At 46.0% G+C, this 21,257-nt stretch overlaps 1 protein-coding gene across 1 annotated transcript in view; it reads left to right on the top strand.

Moving 5' to 3' along the window:
- The window catches only part of LOC120297976 (double C2-like domain-containing protein beta), a 202,759-nt gene extending 181,613 nt beyond the window's left edge, over nucleotides 1-21,146 (top strand). The window contains exons 13-17 of the mRNA XM_039321257.1: nucleotides 593-719; nucleotides 9,130-9,287; nucleotides 13,256-13,337; nucleotides 14,771-14,867; nucleotides 20,000-21,146. Of these exons, the coding sequence (XP_039177191.1) occupies nucleotides 593-719; nucleotides 9,130-9,287; nucleotides 13,256-13,337; nucleotides 14,771-14,867; nucleotides 20,000-20,136 (601 nt within the window). The 3' untranslated portion in view covers nucleotides 20,137-21,146. The remainder of the gene's footprint in view (nucleotides 1-592; nucleotides 720-9,129; nucleotides 9,288-13,255; nucleotides 13,338-14,770; nucleotides 14,868-19,999) is intronic.
- Nucleotides 21,147-21,257: the final 111 nt, after the last annotated feature.

Raw genomic sequence — 21,257 nt, 5'->3', positions numbered from 1 at the left:
CAATGTCCCGGGGTGACGTGATCCCTTTCTGACGAGCAAAGTCAATGGGGGAAGCCAGATTCGCTTAACAACCGTGTGACTAACTTATCAACTGCAGCGATTCACTTAATGACGGTGGCAAGCAAGGTCATAAAATGGGGCAAAACTCACTTAACAACTGTCTCGCGTAGCAATGGAAATTTCGGGCTGAGTTTTGGTCGTAAGTCAAGGTCTACCTATATGTTGTCTCGTTGCTTCTTGAAAAAGAACTTTTTTCTTCCTCGGAGTCTAGACTACATTCCACGACACAACGTGAGCAACAATGGCTTAGACAAGATTTACCAGTGAAGTTGTAAAAGATTAAAGGGTTAATTTCAGAATAACAGAATTGGAACGTGCCTCGGAGGTCTTCTAGTCCCACCCCGGGCTCCTCCTTCTCTTGATTTCACAGCTCAAATCGTTTCACATCCCTGCTGTGAACCATCCAGGTTAAGCCATTGCTAATGCTGCGTTAGGAAGAGGTTATGCTGAATTGACGCTCTTACTAACCCTTTGTGCTGCCCGATTGTTGCCTTGTTCATCCATCTCCCGTCTCCTCTTGGGTGCCTTTCAGAATCTCGGTTTGCGACGAAGACAAATTCCGCCACAACGAGTTTATTGGCGAAACGAGGATCCCTCTGAAGAAACTGAAGCCCAACCAGACTAAGAAATTCAACATTTGCCTGGAGAAACAGCTTCCGGTGAGTGACAGTGAAAAGGGGAACTCCTTGCCTGCAGAAGTTGTGAATGTTCCAGCATGTGAAGTGTTTTAAGTAGAGACTGGACAGCCATTTGTCTGAAATGGTGTCGGGTTTCCTGCCTGAGCAGGGGGTTGGACTAGATGACCTCCAAGGTGCCGTCCAACTCATGTTATTCTGTATTCTGCATTTCTGACAGTTAGAACAATTAACCAGTGGAACAACTTGCCTCCAGATATTGTGGGTGCTTCAACACTAAAGGTCTTTAAGAAGAGACTGGATAGCCATTTGTCTGAAATGGTATATAGAGTTTCCTGCCTGAGCAGGGGGTTGGATTAGAAGACCTCTAAGGTCCCGTCCAACTCATGTTATTCTGTATTCTGTATTTCTGACAGAACAATTAACCAGTGGAACAACCTGCCTCCAGATATTGTGGCTGCTTCAACATTGGAGGTTTTTAAGAAGACACTGGACAACGATTTGTCTGAAATGGTATAGGGTTTCCTGCCTGAGCAGGGGGTTGGACTAGATGACCTCCAAGGTCCCGTCCAACTCTTGTTATTCTGTATTTCTGACAGTTAGAACAATTAACCAGTGGAACAACTTGCCTCCAGATATTGTGGCTGCTTCAACTCTAGAGGTTTTTAAGAAGAGATTGGACAACGATTTGTCTGAAATGGTATAGGGTTTCCTGCCTGAGCAGGGGGTTGGACTAGATGACCTCCAAGGTCCCGTCCAACTCTTGTTATTCTGTATTTCTGACAGTTAGAACAATTAACCAGTGGAACAACTTGCCTCCAGATATTGTGGCTGCTTCAACTCTAGAGGTTTTTAAGAAGAGATTGGACAGCCATTTGTCTGAAATGGTATAATTTTTCCTGCCTGAGCAGGGGGTTGGACTAGATGACCTCCAAGGTCCCTTCCGACTCTGTTTTTCTATATTCTGTATTCTGATTGCTATACAGGTAGTCCTCGATTTACAGCCATTTCGTTTAGTGACCGTTCCAAGTTACGACAGCACTGAAAAAGGAGGCTTATGACTGAAGCTTGTACTTACGACCGTTGCAGCCTCCCCACATGTGATCCAGGGATCATGTGATCACAATTTGGGCGCTTGGCAACCAGCATGTATTTATAAGGGTCTCAGCATCCCAGGGTCATGTGATGCCCATTGACAACCTTCCCAGGCAGCTTCCAAGAAGCAAAGTCAAAGGGGGAAGCCAGGTTCGCTTAACGACCACATGATTCGCTTAACAACCATAGCAAATAAGGTCACAAAATCAGGCACGGCTTGACTTAACTCAGTGTTTCTCAACCTTGACAATTTTAAGGCACGTGGACTTCAACTCCCAGAATTCCACAGCCAGCATTGCTGGCTGTGGAATTCTGGGAGTTGAAGTCCACGTGCCTTAAAATTGTCAAGGTTGAGAAACATTGATTTAACTGCTTTGTGTAGCAATACAAATTCTAATCCCCATTGTGGATTAGTAAGTCGAGGACTATCTGTAGCAAGTTAATAAACACCAACGGTCCAAATAAGTCAAAAATAACAATCTGGTCAGTGCGGGGAGGGTGGGGAGTGTAGGGGAAACCAACAAAGAAAAAAAAATTAAAATCAAAGAAAACATAGCTGAGTCCTGGGAAAGTAGAAAAAAAGGGAAAAAAAAGACATTTATTTATGATTTCTTGCATTCTCTATTTTCTGACCAGTTCCAGCCCTTACTAGTAGTCCTGGCACTTGTGCAACCTTCTTAAAAAAAAAACAATGACAGGATTTCATATGCCCAGCCCCCATTGCCATCTTGACTTTTTTGACCCTCTTCCCTCTGCAGACTCCCTCAGGTGCTGCTGTGTAGGCTTCCCTTCCTTCTAACAGTTCTCCACTTGCTCTTTCATAATTTGCTACTGACCAGGTTTTCCAGCCATTTTGGGCCCTGCAAAATTGAACTCAAGTGTTTCCACACCTTCCATCCTGTGTGGATTTAGATCCCCAGAATTTCCATTCCTTGCTGGCTGGGGGATTCTGGGAGCTGAAGTCCACGCTGCTTCAAGTTTCTAAGGTTGAGAAACACTAGTCCCAAATGGAAGAAGGGAGGGAGGGAGGGAGGAAGGAAGGAAGGAAGGAAGGAAGGAAGGAAGGAAGGAAGGAAGGAAGGAAAAAGAAGGGAGGGATAGAGAGAGGGAGAAAGGGAGGAAAAGAGAAAATAGGAAGGAAGGAAAAGGGGGGAGTGAGGAAGAAAGGAGAAAAGAAAAGTGAGGGAGGAAGAAAGGGAGGAAAAGAAAAAAGGAAGGAAGGAAGGAAAAAAGAAAGAAATAAAAGAAGGAAACAAGGTAGGATAGGAAAGAGAAAGAAAGAAAGAAGGAAAGAAAGAAAGAAGGAAAGTGGAAGGGAAGGAGGGAGGGAGGAGAAAGAAGGAGGGAGGGAAGGAAGGAAGGAAGGAAGGAAGAAAAAGAAGAGGGAAGGAAGGAGAGAAAGAGAAAACGAGGTGGAGGTACTTGGAAAGAAAGAAAAGAATAAAGGAAGGAAGGAAGGAAGGAAAGAAAAAGAAGGGAGGGAGAGAGGGAGAAAGGGAGGAAAAGAGAAAAAAGGAAGGAAGGAAAAGGGAGTAAGGAAGGAAGGGAGAAAAGAAAAGAAGGGAGGGAGGAAGAAAGGAAAAGAAAAAAGGAAGGAAGGAAAAAAGAAAGAAATAAAAGAAGGAAACAAGGTAGGATAGGAAAGAGAAAGAAAGAAGGAGAGAAAGAAAGAAGGAAAGTGGAAGGGAAGGAGGGAGGGAGGGAGGAGAAAGAAGGAGGGAGGGAAGGAAGGAAGGAAGAAAAAGAAGAGGGAAGGAAGGAGAGAAAGAGAAAACGAGGTGGAGATATTTGGAAAGAAAGAAAAGAATAAAGGAAGGAAGGAAGGAAGGAAAGAAAGAAAAAGAAGGGAGGGAGAGAGGGAGAAAGGGAGGAAAAGAGAAAAAAGGAAGGAAGGAAAAGGGGGAGTAAGGAAGGAAGGGAGAAAAGAAAAGAAGGGAGGGAGGAAGAAAGGGAGGAAAAGAAAAAAGGAAGGAAGGAAAAAAGAAATAAATAAAAGAAGGAAACAAGGTAGGATAGGAAAGAGAAAGAAAGGAGAGAAAGAAAGAAGGAAAGTGGAAGGGAAGGAGGGAGGGAGGAGAAAGAAGGAGGGAAGGAAGAAAGAAGGAGGGAAGGAAGGAGAGAAAGAGAAAACAAGAGATGGAGGTACTTGGAAAGAAAGAAAAGAATAAAGGAAGGAAGGAAGGAAGGAAGGAAGGAAGGAAGGAAGGAAGGAAGGAAGGAAGGAAGGAAGGAAGATGAAACGAAACGAAATGAAATTGTGGAAACTGCTCAAGAGTTCTTGATGAGCAATTGCAGAGAAATATGTGTGGGAGGCCAGAGATGGAGAGAAACGCTCTCCGTGGGACTTAAGCGTAAGAAGATTGCTTTTTCTCTAGTCTCAGGCTGATGGCTGGAAGGATGAGTGTCTCCCTGCCTTGATCCAAGAGCCTCTTCTTCTCCCCCCCCCCCCATTTTCCAAATTCAAATTAAGCAGGTCACTTTTACAAAACCCCAATTGCATCCGCAAAGCCCCTGGACAGCCCCTCTGCTCTTAAGTCTCTTCTCAGCCGGCTGAAATTCAACTGACTTACTTTCTCACCCAGGTCCAGAATCCTGCTTTCCCGCCGAGCTACTAATTACTCTCCCTTTTTATTTTATTTTTATTTTATTGACAGCCGTGCCTTCCCCCCCGTTTCTTCAGAATCAAGTAAAATCAGAGAAGAAAAGGACTTTTTCTTCGGAATAAAATCTCTGAATGGGAAAAGGGGTTACCAGAATCCTGATTTTTTGCCTTACAAGTCGTTTGTTTAGTGGCCATTTGAAGCTACCATAGCACTCCAAGAAGTGACTTATGACTGTTTTTCACACTGGCGACCGCTTGCAGCAACCCTACGGTCTCGCGATCAAAATTTGGACTCACATTTATCACAGTGACAGCATCCCGGGCTCCTGTGATCACCTTCTGGGGACCTTTTGACAAGCAGAGTCAATGGGGGATGGAAAGCCAGATGCTCTTATCAGTTGTCGTTTTCAGGGGGTCTTCAAGGGGTGCCCCAGGGAGAGTGCGTTGCAGTAGCTCAGCCTAGAGGAGAGAAGAGTGGGCAGCCCGCTTGCTGATGGTGGGACCTGCAGAAGGCCTGCCAAGATGGTTGGCTGGACAGTACCCAGATGTAATGGTCTGTGGGAATAACCTGGAGCAGAGGACCCCAATCATTTGGGCACCAGGGACCAGTTTATTTATTTATTTATTTATGAGACTTATATACCGCTTTAAGTGCAAGCACTCTCTAAGCGGTGTACACCAGTAAGCAATGTATATATATATTTTACATTGCCCCCAACAATCTGGGTCCTCATTTTACCTACCCCGGAAGGATGGAAGGCTGAATCAACCTTGAGCCGGTGAGATTTGAACCGCTGACCTGCTGAACACAGTCAGCTAAAGTGGCCTGCAGTACTGCACTCTAACTGCTGCGGCACCTCGGAGGTTTTTCCACGGACCAGAGGGTGCGTGGTTTTGTGTGCTGCCTGCATCTCGCGGATGGGGCTTTGCTTGTTTGTGGGGACCAGTTGCTGGCATGCCTCGGGGATTGGGGACTCCTGACCTGGAGGAACAGGAAGAATGCAAGCAGAACTAGGGTCAGAAAAAAGAAATTTGAGTCCAGAGCAGAAATGTAATTTGAGAAAGCACCATATATTTTAACCCTCTCTAGTTCTCTTGAACACAAAAGGCCGGGAGCGGGAGGTGCTGTTTGCAACATTCTGTTATTGTGGCCCTATAATAAAAGTAGTACAGATAGTCCGCACTTTTTTTAAAAAAAAGTTTTATTGATTTTCTAATTTTACATTTAAATATTTAAAAAGCAATATGGCAGCTGAGTTAATCGATAATTCAATGACACACAAGTATCTTTGGTACAAGTCTCAAACTATCACATTAAATATTTCCTCTCTTTTCCCCTTCGTATTTTCTGTCTCATGTTTAAACTAATATAATTCTTATTATATCAATTAAATAAAAATAACATTCTTACATTTATCAATAATTTTTAGCTTATACATATCCTGGTTATTTTAACATTCAGTCTTGATGGGCAATCAATGTCCTTATTAGTTTTTCCCAATTTTTAGTTTCCCATTAATATTTAAATTTAAGATTTAATATTTACAATGTCCAAGTTTTAAGTAACCGAAGTTCCCTTTATCACAATTCGTCACGAAATCTAATATTCAGGAATATACGTCTTACCTATTGGAATATATTCTATTTCTCATCATCTTACATCATCTAATGAATAATACAGTATGACATTCTTATTTTCTACTAATTTCCAAATGTCTTAAATTTAGTAACCAAAATTTCTCTTGTTTCAACATCAAATACTTCCTCTCTTTTTCTCTTAATGTCTACTATCTCATATTTCAGCTAGTACAGTTCTTAAGTTATATCAGAGCAGAAATGTAATTTGAGAAAGTATCCAGTTTTGGTCACCACGATGTAAAAAAGATGTTGAGACTCTAGAAAGAGTACAGAGAAGAGCAACAAAGATGATCAGGGGACTGGAGGCTAAAACATACAAGGAACGGTTGCTGGAATTGGGAATGTCTAGTTTAATGAAGAGAAGGACGAGGGGGGACATGATAGCAGTCTTCCAGTATCTCAGGGGCTGCCCCAAAGAAGAGGGAATCAAGCTATTCTCCAAAGCGCCTGAAGGCAGGACAAGAAACAACGGATGGAAGCTCATCAAGGAGAGAAGCAACCTAGAACTAAGGAGAAACTTCCTGACAGTTAGAACAATTAACCAGTGGAACAATCTGCCTCCAGAAGCAGTAAATGCTCCAACACTGGAAGTTTTTAAGAAGAGACTGGACAGCCATTTGTCCAAAATGGTATAGGGTTGGGGGTTGGACTAGATGACCTTCAAGGTCCCTTCCAATTTTTATTATTATTATGGATCATCGCACAGTCAGCCAGATGTTCAGACTGGATTTGGCATTTTGTCTACCTATCCAGTCCTTACCCAGGACCTGGGATAGGCAGATGTGGATGTTTGATGGTATTACAGATATCGTCGCAGGATGGAAGCAGTTCCTAGCAAGGCCGCCTTTTGCAATTGACTAATAGCGAATTTGTCAATGCCAATGGTGTTCAAGTGGTGCTCCAGTTGTTTTGGGATTGCACCCAAGGAGCCTATGACTATTGGTACTACCCTTGCTTGCTTTTGCCACAGTCTTTCTATTTCTATTTGTAGGTCTTTGTATTTTGTTATCTTCTCCAGTTCTTTCTCGTCTATTCTGCTGTCTCCAGGCACTGCCACGTCCACTATCCAGACTTTTTTGTCTTTCTTATCGACAATTGTTAAGTCTGGGGTGTTATGTTGCAGGTGCTTGTCTGTTTGAATTCTGAAGTCCCAGAGCAGTTTAATTTTATCATTTTCTATGACTTTCTCTATTTTATGATCCCACCAGTTTTTGCTTACAGGCAAATGATATTTTTTGCAGATCTTCCAATGCACCATTGTTGCTACTTTGTCATGCCGCTGCTTGTAGTCAGTCTGTGCAATCTTCTTGCAACAGCTTACCAAGTGGTCCACTGTTTCTTCAGCTTCTTTGCATAGGCGGCACTTACTGTCTGTTGCTGTCTTCTCAATTTTGACTTTGTATGCATTTGTCCTTAAGGCTTGGTCTTGTGCAGCCAGAATTAGTCCCTCGGTCTCTTTCTTCAATTTTCCTGCTCTTAGCCATTGCCAGGTTTTATTATTATCTGCTTTCCCAGCTATTTTTTTCATGTATTGGCCATGTAGTGCTTTGTCTTCCCATGCCTCTATTCTGTTCTTCATTTGGTCTTTCTTGTAGGCCAGTTTGGTCTCTCCAGTAGTTAGTAAGCCTTCCTGATATACTAATTTCAGTGCATCTTCATCATTGTTCTTCAGATATTCTTCCAAAGCCATTTTTTCTTCTTCAACCATCTGATGTACTTGTAGCATTCCACGCCCACCTATTTGCCTTGGTAGATAAAGTCTGTCAATGTCACTGCATGGATGAAGGGCATGATTCATTGTCATTATTTTTCTGGTCTGCCTATCCATTGCTTTTAGTTCTGCTTGAGTCCAGTCCACTATTCCAGCTGTGTACCTAATGACTGGGATTGCCCAGGTGTTGATTGCCTTTATGGTATTTCCTCCATTGAGTTTGGACTTTAAGATCTTCTTCACTCTCTTGATGTATTCACCTCTAATCTTTTTCTTGACTTCAGTGTGCTTGATGTTGTCAGCTTGAAGGATACCCAAGTATTTGTAGTACTCTTCCTCATCCAGACTCTTAATGTTATTTTCGTGTGGCATCTTGATTCCTTCAGTTTTCATTATTTTTCCTTGTTTGATAGTAAGTGTGGCACATTTGTCCAAGCCAAACTCCATTACAATATCTTGGCTATATATACGGACAGTGTTGTATATATATTTTTTATTTTATTATTATTATTATTATCAATCATCGCACAGTCAGCCAGATGTTCAGACTGGATTTGGCATTTTGTCTACCTATCGAGTCCTTACCCAGGACCTGGGATAGGCAGATGTGGATGTTTGATGGTATTACAGGTATCGTCGCAGGATGGAAGCAGTTCCTCCTCGTCTTGTTGGACTTGATCTGTAGTAACAGATCATTATTTCTTTGTTTTCAATCACTGTGTATCTGCGACGGGTAAACACCTTTTCTTCCAGTAGTTCTGCAGCTGCTGGCCCTGGTTGCTCAGCCAACAGTCCTGAGTCCTGTAACCCATTTTTCACCAGATATCCAGGAACTCCAATATCTAGTGCGGACCTTGTTAACCCGGGCGACGTCCGAGCCGGTATGGCATTCTGTAATTTACGTCTCACCATATTTTTTATGGGAGAGACACTCTTTGTCTGACTCCTCTGATGAGACCTGTCCAGTATGGTTGAACCTCTGGCATAGCTCTCATCTTCCTCAGAGTACACAAGCCCCACAACCACGTCAAGGTAGTGCCTCACTGGGGGATGATGATGATGATGATGATGATTATTATTATTATTATTATTTCTTGTGCTTTGGAAAATTAGCCAACCCCATCTTCTTTGTGGCAGCCCCCCAAATATTGGAACACTGCTATTATGTCACCCCTAGTTTTTCTTTCCGCTAGATTAGACAGGCCCAGTTCCCACAACCGCTCTTCGTACATTTTAGCCTCCGGGCCTCTAATCTTTGTTGCTCTTTGCCCTCTTTCAACATCTCTTTTGTATCGTATTTTGCTCTTGGGAGATCATCTCTTCTTGGATGTTGGGCTTCCAGGCAGAAATTTGGGCCTGAGCCATTTTGTTTCCTTCTCTGTTCACAGATGGACAAAATGGAAGACAAGTCGTTGGAGGAACGTGGCCGGATCCTTGTTTCCTTGAAATACAGTTCTCAAAAACAGGGCCTGCTGGTCGGCATCGTCCGCTGTGCCCACTTGGCTGCCATGGATGCCAACGGTTACTCCGATCCCTATGTGAAAACGTGAGTACAGTTTAGAGCACGAGGGTCCCCAAACTTGGTCACGTCAAGATGTGTGGACTTCAACTCCCAGAATTCCTCTGCCAGCCATGCGGGTGGAGGAATTCTGGGAGTTGGTCCACATGGTGGCTGAGGAATTCTGGGAGTTGAAGTCCACATGGTTGCTGAGGAATTCTGGGAGTTGAAGTCCACATGAGGGCTAAGGAATTCTGGGAGTTAAAGTCTACATGGTGGCTGAGGAATTCTGGGAGTTGAAGTCCACATGATGGCTGAGGAATTTTGGGAGTTGAAGTCCACATGCCGGCAGAGGAATTCTGGGAGTTGAAATCCACATGCTGGCGGAGGAATTCTGGGAATTGAAGTCCACATGTTGGCTGAGGAATTCTGGGAGTTGAAGTCCACATGATGGCTAAGGAATTCTGGGAGTTAAAGTCTACATGGTGGCTGAGGAATTTTGGGAGTTGAAGTCCACATGCCGGCAGAGGAATTCTGGGAGTTGAAATCCACATGCTGGCGGAGGAATTCTGGGAATTAAAGTCCACATGCTGGCTGAGAAATTCTGGGAGTTGAAGTCCACATGATGGCTAAGGAATTCTGGGAGTTAAAGTCTACATTGTGGCTGAGGAATTCTGGGAGTTGAAGTCCACATACTAGCTGAGGAATTCTGGGAGTTTGAGTCCACATGCTGGCTGAGGAATTCTGGGAGTTGGAAGTTCACCTGTCGGCTGAGGAATTCTGGTAGTCCACATGATGGCTGAGGAATTCTGGGAGTTGTAGTCCGCATGCTGGCAGAGGAATTCTGGGAATTGAAGTCCACATGCTGCTGAGGAATTCTGGGAGTTAAAGTCCATCTGGTAGCTGAGGAATTTTGGAAATGTAAGACCACACAGCTGGCTGAGGAATTCTGGGAGTCTACCCGTCTTAAAGTGGCCATCTTTGGAGACCCCTGGTTCAAAGCAGTGTTCCTCAACCTCAGCAGCTTTAAGATGTGTGGACTTCAACTCCCAGAATTCTCCATCTCGCAAGGAAATTTCAGTGCTTCAGGAACAAGCTTATCAGCACACATATTAATCCCTCTCATTCAGCCCAGCCCACATCACAGGGTTGTTGTTAGGGAAGAATAGGAGGAGGAAGGAATAGAGGTAGTCCTTGACTTACAACTTAATGACCATAGTCCTCAATTACAATTTAAGGACCGTTCGAAGTTACAACGGCAGTGAAAAAAGTGACGTATGTCCTTTTTTCACACTTATGACTGTTGCAGCATCCCTGTGGTCAACATGATCAAAATTCAGACGCTTGGCAACTGACTCGTATTTATGACCGTTGCAGTGTCCCGGGGTCACGTGATCCCCTTTTGCAATCTTCTGACGAGCAAAGTCAATGGGGAAGCCGGATTCACTTCATGACCGTGTGACTCACTTAACAACTGCAGTGATTCACTTGACAACTGTGCAAGAAAGGTTGTAAAATGGAGCCAAACTCACTTAACAAATGTCTCGCTTAACAACATAAATGTTGGGCTCAATTCTGGTCCTAAATTGAGGACTTCTTGTATACCTTTCTAGTCTCAAACGGAAGCAGGCGGAAATCCATCCGGCAATTTGTTCACATGGAAAGGAACCTCGTCCTGTGGTGGATCTTTTTTTGCCCATTGAGTCAAGCCAACTCATTGCTGCTTGTTCAACAAACCAAGGTTTAAACGCAGTTTGATGGGCGATCCCAGCCTTGCTCTCTTGGGTAACATCCAAGCATTTAATTTTTCTCCTCCATTTTTCAGCTGTGCTCTTTGTGCCAGGCAAAACTGATTTATTCCACAAAACTTTTAATCTCCAAGCTTTATAGCGCACGGGGTAGATTTATAAGGCAATCCACAAGATCATAATTTTTAAATACACACGTAGGCCCACACGCACACACACGCAGGAACTACAAAGGAAAAGAGATAAATAAATATGGTAATAAAACCGCAAGACGATAAAACAGCCACCGAGACCTACAGGATTAAATGCCAGAGCAGCCATAAAGCAGTGTGCTCCTTCTGTTTAATTAAAAACTCCAGAGAAAATAATTGCTTGATTCTAGTGCCTCAATTAAAGGCTGCAGTTTTACATTGCCTGGAAGAAAATGGGATTTTGTTAAATCCTAGAGTGGGGGAGGTCCCTCGAGGTCATCTAGTCCAGAGGTCACCAATCTTTCTTGGTTGGTAGACCAGAGGAAAAGGGAGGGGGAAGCATTTTATGTGCGGGTATACGCACGGGACCTCAAGCATGCCCATGGCGCAAACGGGGAGACTAGCACTTGCATGATACTCGCTAGCCCTGCCCTGTTCTTGTGCACAGTGTCCTGTTTCTGCGCCCCGAGGCGCAGCGTTGGCCTGTGTTCACAAACCAAGGCGCAGCAGCCCACAGGTTGGGACCCCTGATCTAGTCCAATCCATGCGTCTATCATCTGTCTGTCTGTCTGTCTATCTATTTGTCGATCTATCGATCTATCTATTTACTATGTTTATAAACAACTCAAGGCAGAGAACATACTTAATCCTCCTTTTTCCTATTTTTCCAACAACTGTGTGAGTCTCTGTCTCCTGATGATTGGCCCAAAGTCACCCAGCCGGCTTTCACGCCTAAGGCAGGACTAGAACTCACCGTCTCCTCTTGATTGCTCCAAAATCACTCAGCCAGCCCTTATGCCTAAGGCAGGACTAGAACTGTCCTGGTGATTGGTCCAAAGTCACCCAGCCAGCTTTCATACCTAAGGCGGGATTAGAACTCACCGTCTCCTGGTTTCTAACCTGATGACTTAACCACTAGACCAGACTCCCTCTCTGCCCAATACCTTTTGAACACGTCTAGCAAAGGGCAGCCCAGTTTCTCTGCAGGCCATTGATGTCTCCCTCTTTTGCCTAGGGTCAGGGGTAGGCAATCTGGGCTCTTTTATGACTAGTGGACTTCAACTCCCAGAATTCCTGAGCCAGCCATGCTGAGGGGAAAGGGAGAGGTTCCCATGCTGAGCCATGCTGGCTCAGGAATTCTGGGAGTTGAAGTCCACAAGTCATAAAAGAGCCAAGATTGCCTACCCCTGGCCTAGGGTCAGGGCAGTGATCAAGTGCCCAAGCAATTGGTTCTTGTGGATCCACAGACAATGAGCCCTCCAGTAAATAAAGGAATTTTAAGCTTTTAATTGGAGCTCAAAGCCAGCTGAGTGACTTACGACCATTTTTCAGACTTACTGACTGTTGCATGGTCACCTGATTTATATTCAAACGCTTGGCAGCGGACTCATTTATGATGGTCGCAGTGTCCCGGGGTCCTGTGATCCCCTTTTGTGACCTTCTCACAAGCAAAGTCAATGGATCATTTCACGACCGGGTTACTAATCTAACAACTGCAGTGATTCACTTAACGAAAGTCATAAAATGGGGCCAAACTCATTTAACAAATTTCTCCCCCTTAGCAACATAAACTTTGGGATTAATAGTGGTCGTAAGTCGAGGACTACCCGTGTTATGAAGCACCTGAAGGCAGGATAAGAAGCAAGGGATGGAAACTAGTCAAGGAAAGAAGCAGCCGAGATGGTTAGAAATTAACCAGTGGAACGACTTGCCTCCAGAAGTTGTGGGTGTTCCAACACTGGAGGTTTTTAAGAAGAGGTTGGACAACCATCTGTCTGAAATGGTGTAGGCAGGGTCTCCTGCTTGGGGGGGGGGGTTGGACTAGATGACCTCCAAGGTCCCTTCCAACTCTATTACTCTAATTCTAATTCAATGGAACAAGGCTGTGGGTGCTGCATCACTGGAGGTTTTTAAGAAGAGACTGGACAGCCATCTGTCTGAAATGGTATAGGGTCTCCTGCCTGAGCAGGGGGTTGGGCTAGATGACCTCCAAGGTCCCTTCCAACTCTGTTATTCTGTTATTATCTGAAACCTGATTTATGGCCCCGGTAACAGAACTGGATGTTTTTCTTTGCAGCTACTTGAAACCGGACGAGGACAAGAAATCTAAGCATAAGACCGCCGTTAAGAAGAAAACCCTCAACCCAGAATTTAATGAGGTATGTCTGCCGGGATATTTTCTGTGTCAAAGGGAGAACTTTGGGATGGATGGAATCTAACGGTAAGCCTGTCTCTGAAAGATTAACCTGGATGGAGCTGCAAATATCTCTTAATATCTCTAAATATCTCTGCAAGCCTATGTCTGAAATGATAACCAGAACAGAGCATCAAATATCTTGGCAACATCTTAAGACGGGTGGACCACAACTCCCAGAATTTCCCAGCCAGCTTGTTGGCTGGGGATTTCTGGGAGTTGTAGTCCACTTTAAAATGGTACCGTTTGAGAAAGGCTTCTGTAATGGTTGGTACATGACACGTTTGCCCATAATCCCCACCCCACCCCGAATGTGAAAAATCTGGGCATATCTCACTTTTTTCGGTGCCATTGTAACTTCAAACGGTCACTAAATAAAGCATTATAGGTCGAGGATTATCTATATTTCTTAGCCTTTGCATTAGTGGACAATAAATATGAGCCAGCCGTGTGCTGCAGCTGCCAAAAAGGCCAACAGAGTGCTAGGCTGCATTGACAGAGGGATAGAATCAAGATCAGGTGAAGGGTTAATACCACTTTACAAGGCCTTGGTAAGGCCACACTTGGAATACGGCATCCAGTTTTGGTCACCACGATGTGAAAAAGATGTTGAGACTCTAGAAAGAGTGCAGAGAAGAGCAACAAAGAGGATTAGGGGACTGGAGGCTAAAACATATAAGGAACAGTTGCTGGAATTGGGTATGTCTAGTTTAATGAAGAGAAGGACAAAGGGGGACAGGATAGCAGTCTTCCAGTATCTCAGGGGCTGCCCCAAAGAAGAGGGAGTCAAGCTATTCTCCAAAGCGCCTGAAGGCAGGACAAGAAGCGACGGATGGAAACTAATCAAGGAGAGAAGCAACCTGGAACTAAGGAGAAACTTCCTGACAGTGAGGACAATTAACCAGTGGAACAACCTGCCTCCGGAAGCAGTGAATGCTCCAACACTGGAAGTTTTTAAGAAGAGACTGGACAGCCATTTGTCCGAAATGGTATAAGGTTTCCTGCCTGAGTAGGGGGTTGGACTAGATGACCTCCAAGGCCCCTTCCAACTTTATTATTATTATTATTATACCCTAAAAGAAAGGGAGGACACAGTGATTTCTAGACAATAAGTAATCAGTGGAAAAGACTTCCCTCCAGAAGTTGTGGGTGCTCCATGTTTTAGGAAGAGACTGGAGGGGCGTTTCTCTGAAACGGTATAGGGTATGAGCAGGGGGTTGGACTAGAAGACCTCCAAGGTCCCCTTCCAACTCTGTTATTCTGTATTCTAATTGTGAATGACAATGGCTCGTTTCGTCGTTTAAAAAAACCGACCGAGACTTGTTTATTTCTGCTATAGGTCTGCGATTTCATTTTGGATTGACTAATTTTCCTCCCGTCTGAATTTCTCTTTTGCAGGAATTTTGCTATGAGATAAAGCATGGAGATTTGGCCAAAAAGACCTTGGAAGTAACAGTCTGGGATTACGACATTGGAAAATCCAACGACTTCATCGGTAAATCTGAATTCTCAAGTTGAACTGAGGGTGGCTCTGGATGGGAACTCGGGGCCCCCACAGTGCCGTTTTGTAGTGGATCACACGAATTCTCATTGCCTCTGATTCTATTGTCATCACACACTCCAAGCCTTGTTGCAAAAAACTCCTTCTTAAGTCCACCCAACACCATTTATGTTCCAAATTAGGTCAGGATTTCCTACACTTGGCAATCTTAAGACACATGGACTTCCACTCCCAGTATTCCCCAGCCAGCCTGCATTAAGAGGGGTGGACGTCCACTCCCAGAATTCCCCAGTCAGCATGCTTTAAGATGGGTGGACTTCCACTCCCAGAATTCCCCAGCCAACCTGCATTAAAAGGGGGGGATTTCCACTCCCAGAATCCCCCAGCCAGTATGCTTTAAGAGGGGTGGACTTCCACTCCCAGAATTCCCCAGCCAGCCTGCTTTAGGAGAGGTGGACTTCCACTCCCAGAATTCCCCAGCCCGCATGCTTTAAGATGTGTGGATTTCAACTCCCAGAATCCCCCAGTCCGCCTGCTTTAAGAGGGGTGGACTTCCACTCCCAGAATTCCCCAGCCAGCCTGCTTTAAAAGGGGGGGGATTTCAACTCCCAGAATTCCCCATCCAGCATGTTTTAAGAGGGGTGGACTTCCACTCCCAGCATCCCCCAGCCAGCCTGTGTCATGCCCCTGTCGGAGCCTAAATATGCCAGGAAGATGAGCCGAAACTGGAGCCAATGGGGAGGCTTTGTTGTTGTTGGCTTGGCAGGAATATGGGGAGGAGCAGGCCGAGGCAGGCCAAGTCCTTGGAGGCAGGGAGGAACAGGCAGGCTGACCTGACTACTCGGGAGGAGAGCCCCTGGCCCCTCTCCACGAGGCACACCTGGGGACTGAGACTTAAGGAAATGCTGTGGGAGGGGCATTTGTCGGGAACAAACGCTGGAGTCATGGAGGGTTGTGTGCTTCTGCCGACAGACGTTTCCTGGACTTCTAGCTTTCTTGCTTGCTTCTTGGTTTAATTGCCTTGTTCCTTTGCTTCCTAGACTAATTGCTTTAGGCCCTTGCCCTGCCTGCATTTCTTCATTTGGCAGCCGTTGTGCTTACAGCTTTGTGCCGCACTAATTGGAGCTAGAGGCTGCTGAAGAGGTGTGTGTGTGTGTGTGTGTGTGTGTGTGTGTGTGTGTGTGTGTGTGTGTGTCGCCGCTTTGTGCTGGGACTTGCCAGAGATGTAGGAGCGTTTGGGGAACAGTTGGAGCAAGAAAGGGGCACTTTGAATTGTCAGCTGACGGTGTTGCCCCGGCTCATCACATTTTGTTCCCGACCTAACTCCAACTTGCTCCTCTGTATCACGTTGGGCGACCATGGATCAGCTCCGTGCGGACCACGAACGGTTAGCCCAGCAGGTGGCCCTCTTGACTGCACAAGTTGCGCAGTTGCAAGCAGCCCGCCCACGCCGCAGATGCATGGTACCAGTGCCGGATAAATTTGATGGCTCGCGGGCCCAATTTCCAGCATTTTTTGGGAAGTGCCAGCTTTACATGAGCCTTCGGCCCGAGGACTTCTCCACTGACCGGGATAAGGTGGGGTTTATGATCAGCCTGCTGTCGGGTGCGTTGGGCGGTGCCCCTGCTGACCCAACCCAACCCAGTGCTGGACAATTATGCCGAGTTTTGCGGTCAGCTAAGGGCCATGTTTGAGGACACTGTTAGGTCCAGATGGCAAAACGGCGGCTGAGAGAGCAGCAACGGGCGCGACGGACGGAGGCCTCACCTGCACCCATCAAGACGGCAGTGCCGTCGCTACCGCCTCCAGACAAGCCGATGCAGTTGGGGGCTGCACGACCTCACCTGACCCAAGCTGAAAAGGATCGCCGTCATCGCAAAGGCCTTTGCCTGTATTGCGGTGGTCAAGGCCATATGGTGGCCAAGTGTCCTGCTAAGATACCCAAAGCAGCGGTGGGAAACGGGCATGGCCGAGCCTACAGGGTTCCGTAGGTCAGGCTCGCTTGGCAATTGGCCGGCCACCTCCACCACAGCCGATTCTTGTGAAGCACCTCGTGCTAGCAGCAAGTGTGTTCATGCCTGGTCAGATAGTGGTAGAGATCCAGGCCCTGGTGGATTTGGGGACCATGACCAATTTTATGGACTCGGCCATTGTCGTGCACTGGTCCATCCCCCAGCAGCAGGTGTCACCGCCGGTCTTTGTAGAGACAATCGATGAGCAACCCCTTCGTTTGGGCCCTGCGGTTGCCACAACCGCACCCCTTCACATACGCATTGGGCCGCATGTGGGAGACGCTGTGTTTTATGTTGCTGCAGTGCTGTAAGGACCCACCCCACTTTGCATCTTAAGAAGACAGAACTCTTGGAATAATTCTTCCAACAGGCATCCTTTATTAAGAGAAAATGGTTGCAGGCGTTTTAGACAGGACTTGGGGTCCAAGCTCTCCCATTCAAGGTTTTAAGGGGTTCCCCAGTAGCCCCACCCAATCACCCCCCTCTTCCAGCAACAGTCTCAGGCATTACACTCCCACCCCCTTTTCCTTTCTGCCGGCTGGATGGAGACTTCAGAGAAAACTACATGAAAGGTAATAGCCCCATTCTTATGGTTAGTCGTTTTGGTGATACACACATCCAGTTCCTTTCTTCAGAGAAAACTACATGAAAGGTAATAGCCCCATTCTTATGGTTAGTTCTTTTGGCGATACACACATCCAGTTCCTTTGAAGTGTACTGAAGGAAGTGAGGGCCATAAAGCCCCTTTGTTCACCCCCTTCCCTTCATCGTATGACAGAATCCATAGAAGGCAGAAATGGGGTTTTTTTATAATTGATAACTAGAGATGAAATATAATTGGATTCTGACAAGTGCCCTGTTTCCTGGTGGCGCTGGGGCTAGTGGTTACACGCTCATGATCTGCAGATCATCTGGTCATCTGGGTAAGGGTGGTTCCCAGGCAAGAAGTGTGCCGCCCATCACCTGTATGCCTGCGCAGGGGGTGTGGTTACACATGTGGACCTGGACCTAGCTGCAGAGTTGGTGGACTACGCCGACGTGTTCAGGGAAAAGGAGGCAGATGGGTGGCCCCCGCATCGGTCTTATGACTACCCGCTTGATTTGGTGCCCGATGTCAAATTGCCAGTGGGCCAGATTTACTGCCTGTCAGAACCGGAGTTGGCGGTGTTGTGGGACTTCATCAAGAAGAATCTTCGGATGGGGTTTATCCGGCCTTCTATCTCCCGTTGCCCAGTGCTCTTTGTCAGGGGAAGCTGCGACTGTGCTGTGATTGGATTAATTGCCATAATAATAATAATAATAATAATAATAATAATAATAATAATAATAATAATAATAATAATAAAAAAGTTGGAAGGGACCATGGAGGTCATCTAGTCCAACCCCCTGCTCAGGCAGGAAACCCTACACCATTTCGGACAAATGGCTGTCCAGTCTCTTCTTAAAAACTTCCAGTGTTGGAGCTTTTACTGCTTCTGGAGGCAGGCCTTGGCCCTTTGCTTCCTGGACTAATTGATTTAGGCCAGGGGTAGGCAACCTTGACTCTTTTATGACTCCTGGACTTCAACTCCCAGAATTCCTGAGCCAGCCTGGCTCAGCTTGGAAACCTCTCCCTTTCTCCTCAGCATGGCTGGCTCAGGAATTCTGGGAGGTGAAGTCCAGGAGTCATAAAAGAGCCAAGGTTGCCTACCCCTGATTTAGGCCCTTGCCCTACTACATTTCTAGTTTTGGCAGCTGTTGTGCTCAGCTTTGTGGTGCACTACTTGCAGCCAGAGGCTGCTGAAGATGTGTTTGTGTGTCCGTGTGTGGCCACTTTGCTCTGGGACTTGCCAGAGACGTAGGAGCGTTTGGGGAACAGTTGTAGCAATAAAGGAGCAGTTTGAACTGTCAGCTGACGGTGTTGCCTCTGTGCCGTGCCCCGGGTCATCACAGCCTGCTTTAAGATGGGTGGACTTCAATTCCCAGAATTCCCCAGCCAATATGCTTTAAGATCTATGTGATCCTATGAGATTGTGGAGCTCTTGTTTTATTTTATTTACTTGCTTGTTTATATCCTCCCTTTATTATCTTTACAAATAACTCAAGACAGCAAAAATATCCAAGACACCTTCCTCCTACAGTATATTCCCACAACAAACTATTGAAGTGGTTTGTACTGAGGAGAGAGTGACTGACCCAAAGTCACCCAGCCAGCTTTCATGCCTAAGGCGGGACTAGAACTCACCGTCTCCTAGTGATTGGTCGAAAGTCACCCAGCCGGCTTTCATGCCTAAGGCAGGACTAGAATTCACGATCTCCTGGTGATTGGTCCAAAGTCACCCAGCCGGCTTTCATGCCTAAGGCGGGACTAGAATTCACGATCTCCTGGTGATTAGCCCAAAGTCACCCAGCCGGCTTTCATGCCTAAGGCGGGACTAGAATTCACGATCTCCTGGTGATTAGCCCAAAGTCACCCAGCCAGCTTTCATGCCTAAGACGGGACTAGAACTCACCGTCTCCTGGTGGTTGGCCCAAAGTCACCCAGCCGGTTTTCATGCCTAAGGCGGGACTAGAATTCACGATCTCCTGGTGATTAGCCCAAAGTCACCCAGCCAGCTTTCATGCCTAAGGCGGGACTAGAACTCACCGTCTCCTAGTGATTGGTCGAAAGTCACCCAGCCGGCTTTCATGCCTAAGGCAGGACTAGAATTCACGATCTCCTGGTGATTGGTCCAAAGTCACCCAGCCGGCTTTCATGCCTAAGGCGGGACTAGAACTCACCGTCTCCTAGTGATTGGTCCAAAGTCACCCAGCCGGCTTTCATGCCTAAGGCAGGACTAGAATTCACGATCTCCTGGTGATTGGTCCAAAGTCACCCAGCCGGCTTTCATGCCTAAGGCGGGACTAGAATTCACGATCTCCTGGTGATTGGTCCAAAGTCACCCAGCCGGCTTCCATGCCAAAGGCAGGACTAGAACTCACCTTCTCCTGGTGATTGGCCCAAAGTCACCCAGCCGGCTTTCATGCCTAAGGCAGGACTAGAACTCAGGGTCTCCTCAACCACTAGACTAAACTGGCTGTCATTGATCGCCCTAGTTATCTGTCTCCGTTTTTTCCTGCCATTTGTGCCTCCAGGTGGTGTGGTTCTGGGCATCAACGCCAAAGGGGAACGCCTGAAGCACTGGTTCGACTGCTTAAAAAACAAGGATAAGAAAATCGAACGATGGCACACGCTTACCAACGAACTCCCGGGAGCTCTCCTCAGTGACTGACTGCTCGGACCTCGAACCCGGGACCTCACCCGCCAATTGTCAAAGAGACAGAGGGATTATGGGATTATGGGTTTCTTGACTGCACGTGATTCATTCAGGGCCTCCCAGGGCAGAGGGGGGAAAATGGGCCGAGCTGGGTAGGGGGTATGGTTCATTTTCCAGAGACTCCAATCCGAAGCAATTTGGGGTTGGGTTTTTTTGGGGGGTGGTGGTTTGGCAAAACCCATGCTATTTTTTTTTTCTAGGATGCCTTCAACCCTGTGTGTGTATGTATGTGTGTGAGAGTGTGTGTGGGTTTGGGGAATAAATAACCCTGCATGTGTTAACAGTTGTGATTTATATGCATATTCTGAATTTGAGGTTTGAACAATTAGCCTCTAAATACGTTTCAGCAGGTTTACTAACTCTCTAAAACAGGGGCATCCAATCTTGGCAGCTTTAAGACTTGTGGCTGGGGAATTCTGGGAGTTGAAGTCCACAGGTCTTAAAGTTGTCAAGGTTGGATAGCCCTGCTTTAATAGAAGACACTCTGGATTCCATTTTCGATAGTTGGATGATGTGGGGCAGGGATTTTTTCTGCCTTTAATGTTTCCGAGGATTTTAGTTCTTGGTTTGTGTGCCTGCGTGTATGTGTGTATGTATATATACGTGTGTGTCTGGTTGTACAATGAGAGCTTGCTATACTTTCGGCGTCCCTAGTGTTTTAGCTGCCCTTCCTGACAATCTGTACAACACCACAAAGGGCTGTGTAACTAATTACTAATTATACTTCCCCCAAAAAATAACATTTCTGTTTCTTCGGCCTTTGCTCTAATTATTATTTTTTTTTAAAAAAATGCAAGACTTTCAAAAAAGAACAGCTCAAAATTCCCCATTCATTCAAAATGCAGGTGGTCCTCGACTTAGGACGACATTCGAGATAAAATTCGTCGCTAAGCGAGACACAGTGGTTAAGTGAGATTTGCCCCAGTTTACGATCTTCCTTAACAAGGGTTAAGTGGATCACTGCCGTTGTTAGATTAGTCACACGTTTGTTAAATGAATCTAGCTTCCCCAGACTTTGTTTGTCAGAAGGTCGCAAAAGGGGATCACATGTCCCGGGGGACACTGCAACTGTCATA

Source organism: Crotalus tigris, unplaced genomic scaffold, assembly GCF_016545835.1.
Source record: "Crotalus tigris isolate CLP2741 ecotype Arizona unplaced genomic scaffold, ASM1654583v1 scf7180000023723.778456, whole genome shotgun sequence".
Classification (NCBI taxonomy): Eukaryota; Metazoa; Chordata; class Lepidosauria; order Squamata; family Viperidae; genus Crotalus; species Crotalus tigris.
Note: the sequence above shows the minus strand (reverse complement) of the source record. Positions and strands in the feature narration are given on the sequence as shown.